At 50.4% G+C, this 6,971-nt stretch overlaps 1 protein-coding gene and 1 non-coding gene across 2 annotated transcripts in view; one reads left to right on the top strand and one right to left on the bottom strand.

The window, feature by feature from the left end:
* The window catches only part of COQ4 (coenzyme Q4), an 18,035-nt gene extending 14,265 nt beyond the window's left edge, over positions 1 to 3,770 (top strand). Inside the window, exon 7 of the mRNA XM_011931453.1 lies at positions 3,725 to 3,770. Within this exon, the coding sequence (XP_011786843.1) occupies positions 3,725 to 3,770 (46 nt within the window). The remainder of the gene's footprint in view (positions 1 to 3,724) is intronic.
* Positions 3,771 to 6,525: 2,755 nt separating this feature from the next.
* Positions 6,526 to 6,617, bottom strand: TRNAR-UCU. Its single transcript is given in 2 exon segments — positions 6,526 to 6,561; positions 6,581 to 6,617. It is a non-coding gene; the product is annotated as a tRNA-Arg (tRNA).
* Between the last annotated feature and the right edge of the window lie 354 nt (positions 6,618 to 6,971).

Genomic DNA, 6,971 nt, shown 5'->3' with positions numbered 1-6,971 from the left:
CTGCCTCAGCTTCCGGAATAGCTGGGACTACAAGCGCATGCCACCATACAAGCGCATGCCACCATACCCAGCTAATTTGTGTATTTTTAGAGACGGGGTTTCACCATGTTGGCCGGGATGGTCGTGATCTGTTGATCTTGTGATCCACCCACCTTGGCCTCCCAAAGTGCTGGGATTACAGGCATGAGCCACCGCGCCCGGCCAACTCCTCCCTGTTTTCCAGCAGAGGACTTAGGGCAAGTCCCTTCCCCTCTCTGAGTCCCCATTTCATCTCAAGAAAAGTGGAATCCTAAGGTGCTCACCCGCTAGGACTATTGTGGGGGTTTCTGAGAGGACATTCAGAAGATGGACTTCAGAGAAAGGACCCAAGGAGCAGGAGGTGGGGTTTTTTGGTTTTTTTTTGTTTTTGTTTTTGTTTTTTTTGAGAGAAGTTCTTGCCCTGTCATGTAGGCTGGAGTGCGTGGCATAATCATGGCTCACTGCATCCTCAATTCCTGGGCCCAAGCAGTCCTCATCTCAGCCTCCCCAGTAGCTGAGGCCACAGGTAGACACCACTATGCCCAACTAATTTTTTATTTATTTATTTTTGAGACAGGGTCTCACTCTTTTTGCCCAGGCTGGAGTGCAGTGGCATGATCTCAGCTCACTGCAACCTGTGTGTCTCAGGTTCAAGCAATTCTCCCATCTCAGCCTTCCCAGGAGCTGGGACTATAGGCGCATGCCATCCTGCCCAGCTAATTTTTGTATTTTTTGGTAGAGATGAGGTTTCACCATGTTGGCCAGGCTGGTCTTGAACACCTGACCTCGTGATCCGGCCACCTCGGCCTCCCAAAGTTCTGGGATTACAGGCGTGAGCCACCGTGCCTGGCCGCCCAACTAATTTTAATTTTTTGTAGAACTGAGGTCTCTATGTTGCACAGGCTGCTTGAACTCCTGGGCTCAAGTGATTCTCCCGCCCTTGGCCTTCCAAATAATACAGATGTGAACCACTGTTTCCAGCCAATCAGGATCTGTTTTTCTTACTGTGTTCATAAGCACAAAAGGCTGCAGTTCATTTTGGAGTGGCAAAAAGGCATTTTCCTTGGGTAAGAGCCAAGGAACAAGGACTGGCTGGATGAAAGGTATTAGAAGAGTGGGTGGCCCTAGCTTGGGATTTAGAACCAGACAAGCCCCAAGATGGAAGAGGCTTTAGCATTTTTCAGGCCAATTCCTCATTGCTTGAATAGGTGATTGATGGCCCAGAGGCAAGCAGAGAATTGCTTGGAGTAACTAAAATACAGGTCACAGGCCCCCTGGTACGTTTACCAGTGCCTCAGTTTCCCTATTATGATCAGTTTCTAACTGTCCTATATGTCAGACAGTACCATGCACTTGAGATGCATTATCGCATTGACACCTCAAGGTCACCACCCAAGGAGGGAGGTGGTATTTTACTTGTGTTTTACTAATGAGGCAGTAGGAGTAGAGCTGGGGTTGGAACCACCGGTCGTCTGAAGTCCTGCTCAGCACTGCCATACCAGGGCCCCAGCCTTCCCTGTGCGTACCACGTCTGGTTCAGGGATCCCAATAGCAGAGGAAGGGCAGGAGAGGCTGGAGGCCCACCTCAGAACCACGGACTTTTCAGGAGGGAAACCTTGTTCTGAGCTTCTTGAATCTCTGGGAAAAGGAGGCCATGCTAGTGAGTCCCCATACCTCACCAGTCTCTGCAGACCTGCCAGCTGTTTCTGCAGTTTCCCAGGGTCCTAGACACCGCCACTGCAGCTCACCAAAGTCAACAGTGCCAGGGTGGCAGTGGAGGTCAGACAGATGGCCTTCACTGCCCAGCTGGGTAGCTCACCTGCTCTAGGCAAGCAGTGCCTGAACAACCCTGGGCCTTTATAGCACTCGTGAGATGGACACAAAGCAAGGCTTAGCTGGGAATGGAGTCTGGTCTGAGCATAGGGTGGCATTTGTGTTACCAGCTCATGATTGGAGAAAAATCAAACTGGCTATAGGTAATCACTGGTGAGGCCCTACTAACTACTGCTTAGAAAGTTCCAGTCTCCCATCTCAGTAAAGCATGCTTGCCTTCATCCTGCTCCCTGAACACACCAGGCTTCTTCCTGCCTTTTGGAACAGCACCATCCCCAGGTTGTTACATGGTGAGCTCCTTGCCATTCACATCTCTGCTCACATGTCACCTCAAAGATGCCTTCCTGGGCTTCTCAGCCATCTAAAGCAGTTCCTAGCCCCCCTCCCCCTCTCTCCGTGCTATCATCTGTTTATTATTTACTTATTTGTTTTTTGAGATGGAGTCTCATTCTGTCACCCAGGCTGGAGTGCAGTGCCACGATCATGGCTCACTACAGCTTCAACCTCCTGGGCTCCAGGATCCTTCTGTTTTGGCCTCCCTAGTAGCTGGGCCTATGGATGCGTGCCACCATGCCTGGCTAAATTTCTTTTTTTTTTTTTTTTTTTTTTTTTTAAGATGGAGTTTTGCTCTTGTTGCCCAGGCTGGAGTACAACAGCATGATCTCAGCTCACTGCAACCTCCGCCTCCCAGGTTCAAGTGATTCTCCTGCCTCAGCCTCCCGAGTAGCTGGGATTACAAGGGCACACCACCACACCCAGCTAATTTTTATTTTTAGTAGAGATGGGTTTTCACCATGTTGGCCAGGCTGGTCTCGAAATCCTGACCTCAGGTGATCTGCCTGCCTTGGCATCCCAAAGTACTAGGATTACATGCATGAGCCACCATGTCCAGCCAAGTGTTTTTTTTTTTTTTTTCTCTTTCTCTTTTTTGGGGGATAGAGTCTCTGTCACCCAGGCTGGAGTACAACAGCATGATCTCAGCTCACTGCAACCTCCGCCTCCCGGGTTCAGGCAATTCTCCTGCCTCAGACTCCCAAGTAGCTGGGATTACAGGTGCCTGCCACCATGCCCGGCTAATTTTTTTTTTTTTTGAATTGTTAATAAAAATGTGGTTTCACCATGTTGGTCAGGCTGGTCTCAAACTCCTGACCTCGTGATCCCCCCACAGCCTCCCAAAGTGCTGGGATTACAGGTGTGAGCCACCGGACCCAACTGTGTTTGTTTGTTTGTTTTCATTTTTTTTTTTTTTTTTTGTAGAGGCAGGGTCTTGGTATGCTGGCTGGGCTGGTCTTGAACTCCTGACCTCAAGCCATCTTCTTGCCTTGACCTCTCAATGTGCTGGGATTCCAGATGTGAGCCACCACACCCTACCTTTATTTTCTTTAGAGCACTCACCACTCTGAAATTATTTTATTGGTAGAGCTGGAGGTGGTGACTCATGCCTGGAGTTCCAGCACTTTGGGAGGCCTAGGGGAGGCAGATCACTTGAACTCAAAAGTTCCAGACTAGCCTGAACAACATGATGAAACGTTGTCTCTACTAAAAATGCAAAAAATTAGCCCGATGTGGTGGTGCATACCTGTAGCCCTAGCTACCCAGGAGACTGAGGTAGCAGGAGCACCTGAGCCCAGGAGGTCAAGGCTGCAGTGAGCTGTGATTGGATGATACAAATAAGACCCTGTCTCAAAAAATTAAAAAATTTTAATGACAGTACCGTGATGAGTGTGACACCAGCACAGTGAGCACTGAGTGAGGGACAACCTATTCCATCTCACTCCCACCTGCTCTCTGTGTGGCCAGCTAGACTGTAAGCAACTGAAAGGCAGGCTGTCCTGTTCTCTCTGTTGCTCTCCCTCTTGCTTCTCCCCCTCAGGCCTGACCCAGTGTCCGGTGGTACTGCTTTGTTTTCTCCAGTGTGACAAGTCTGACTGAAGGAGAGCAGGTGGCTGGTCACCAGCACTCTCCTGCTAACTCTCACCTGCCCACTTGCATATGACCTCAGTAGTTGATGTGGAAGTACTCATGTTTATACTCACAGATCCTGGTGTGGATAAGGTCGGGGCCTCCAATTCATTCTCCCTTTCATTCGTTCAAGAAATGTTGGCCAGGTGCAGTGGCTCATGCCTGTAATCCCAACACTTTGGGAGACCAAGGAGGGCGAATCACGAGGTCAGGAGATTGAGACCATCCTGGCTAACACAGTGAAACCCCGTCTCTACTAAAAATACAAAAAATTAGCCAGACGTGGTGGCGGGCGCCTGTAGTCCCAGCTGCTAGGGAGGCTGAGGCAGGAGAATGGTGTGAACCCAGGAGGCAGAGCTTGCAGTGAGCCAAGATTGAGCTACTGCACTTGAGCCTGGGCGACAGAGCGAGACTCCGTCTCAAAAGAAGAAGAGCTCGAGACCATCCTGGCCAACACGGTGAAATCCCGTCTCTACTAAAAACACAAAAATTAGCTGGGCGTGGGCTTGGTGGAGCAAGCCTGTAGTCGCAGCTACTCGGGAGTCTGAGGCAGAAGAATCGCTTGAACCCGGGAGGCAGAGGTTGCAGTGAGCTGAGATCGTGCCACTGCACTCCAGCCTGGCCACAGAGTGAGACTCTGTCTAAAAAAAACCAACCAACAAACAAAAATGTTTATTGAGCTTCTGTTATTTGCCAAGCTCTGTGAAAACAATCAGAGATAATCTTCCTGTCTAGATCTTGATCTTGTATGTACTTCATGCTTGATGAGTCTATAAGCCACAATTATAAACATGTAAAACACTACTGCAAATGCTCCCCACAAGCCGGATGTGGTGGTACGTGCCTGTAGTCCCAGGCTGAGGTGGGGAGAATCCATTGAGCCCAAGAGGTTGAGGCTGCAGTGAGCTATGATCGCACCACTGCACTCCAGCCTGGGTGATGGAGCCAGATCCTGTCTTCCCATCTCAAAAACAAAACCCTGGCCTGGCGCGGTGGCTCACACCTGTAATCCCAGCACTTTGAGAGGCCGAGGCAGGCCGATCACAAGGTCAGAAGATCAAGACCATCCTGGCTAACACGGTGAAACCCTGTCTCTACTAAAAAAAAATGCAAAAAAATTAGCTGGGTGTGGTGGTGGGCGCCTGTAGTCCCAGCTACTTGGGAGGCTGGGGCAGGCGAATGGCGTGAACCTGGGAGGTGGAGCTTGCAGTGAGCGGAGATTGTGCCACTGCACTCCAGCCTGGGTGACAGAGCAAGACTCCGTCTCAAAGGAAAAAAAAAAAAACCCAAATACTCCCCACAAATCTCCACACTGACCCTGTGAGGTATTATTAATTAGTATGTCCCAATTTTTATATATAAGAAGAAAATGAATCTTGACCTTTCAGCTGAGAAGTTGAACTCCATGCCCATGCCCATCCCACTGCACATTCTGCCTCCTGATGGTGATACCCATGAAGAATGTGGTGCTGGAATTTACCCAAGTCCCCAGAAGGATGCACCCTATATTCCAGAAGAAATAGGTCCCAATCCTTATCAGACCAAAATTTCATCCTTATTTTTTAATTTTCTCTTTTTAGAGACAGGCTCTTGCTGCTCTGTTGCTCAGGCTGGAGTGCAGTGGCGCAGTCTCGGCTCACTGCAACTTCTGCCTCTCAGTGATTCTCTGGCCTCAGTCCCCGAGTAACTGGGACTACAGACGTGCACCACCACACCCGGCTAATTTTTGTATTTTTAATAGAGACAGGGTTTCGCCATGTTGGCCAGCTGGTCTTGAACTCCTGACCTCATGTGATCTGCCCACCTCAGCCTCCCAAAGTACTGGGATTACAGGCATGAGCCACTGTGCCCAGCTTATTTTTATTTATTGAGACACAGTCTTACTTTGTTGCCCAGGGTGAAGTGCAGTGGTGCAATCAGAGCTCGCTGCAGCCCCAAGTTCCAGAGCTCAAGCAATCCTCCCACCTCAGCTTCCTGAGTAGCTGGGAGTACAAGCAAAAGCTACCTGGCTAATTTTTTTTTTTTTTTTTCTGTAGAGGCAGGGTCTCACTATGTTGCCCAGGCTGCTCTTGAACTCCTGGCTGAAACGATCCTCCTGCCTCAGCCTCTCAAAGTGCTGGGATTACAAGCTTGAGCCACTACGCCAGTGCCAGAATGTCTTTTTTTTTTTTTTCAGACGGAGACTTGCTCTGTCACCCAAGCTGGAGTGCGTGGCACAATCTCAGCTTACTGCAACCTCCGCCTCCCAGGTTCAACCAATTCTCCTGCCTCAGCCTCCGAGGGATCTATTCCAAGTGGCAATTGTGGATGCCTGACATGGTTAATTAACAAGAAACCAATTTTTCAGAGGCCAAGAGTCCCAACAGGGCCAAGAATCTGGCCACTTGCCTATGGCTCTGCAGGTGGCATGACAAATAAGGGCATAGGTTTATAGGTTAACTGATTTATTGCAGGGACCAGAGATCATAGATGGTGAAGTTAACTAAGGGACTCCAAATCTGTGTCCTTTGTGCCAACAGGTGTGCCAGGCTGCTCACAAGACACCATGGTATGAGAAAGGATTCCTCTTAGTCACCCAAACACCAGGTTTATGGCTGTGTCGCAGCAAAGTTGGGTGTGATTTATGATTTTCTTTATGAACTTTATTAGATAGGTCCTGGAGTCCTCAAAACACACAGGTGGGGAAGTCAGGGAGTAGGAACCATCAAAATTCGACTCTGATGGGACTCGAACCCACAACCTTTGAATGGCCACACTAAGCTCAAGCTAGAAGTCCAATGCGCTATCCATTGCGCCACAGAGCCGGCTGCGGAGTGCAGCCGCCCCGCTCACCTCTGCCTGAAATCGCCCTCTTAGCGAGCTTCTAGGTTTGGTGCTGGGTGTTTGCTGAACTCGGCCGGGACCCGAGCGCGTGCTTCGGGTTTTCGGCTGTGGTGTGGATTGGGGTGCTCTTCCCACATCCGGGCGCTGGGGACATCAGTGGGTAAGGGCCGGGGTCGGCAGGGAGGAAGGGCCGGGGTGAAGTCGGCCTGTCTCCTCGCGGACTCGGAGGTCGACTCCAGGGTCTCCTCGGCTGGGTGGGGCGGGACGGCGTGGACTACAACTCCCAACTTGCCGCGCGGCGGCGCCACCCGAAGCCGTTGCGCGCGCAGGGCGGG

Source organism: Colobus angolensis, unplaced genomic scaffold (genome assembly GCF_000951035.1).
Source record: "Colobus angolensis palliatus isolate OR3802 unplaced genomic scaffold, Cang.pa_1.0 Scaffold9, whole genome shotgun sequence".
Classification (NCBI taxonomy): Eukaryota; Metazoa; Chordata; class Mammalia; order Primates; family Cercopithecidae; genus Colobus; species Colobus angolensis.
This window is presented reverse-complemented; position numbering and strand designations above follow the sequence as displayed.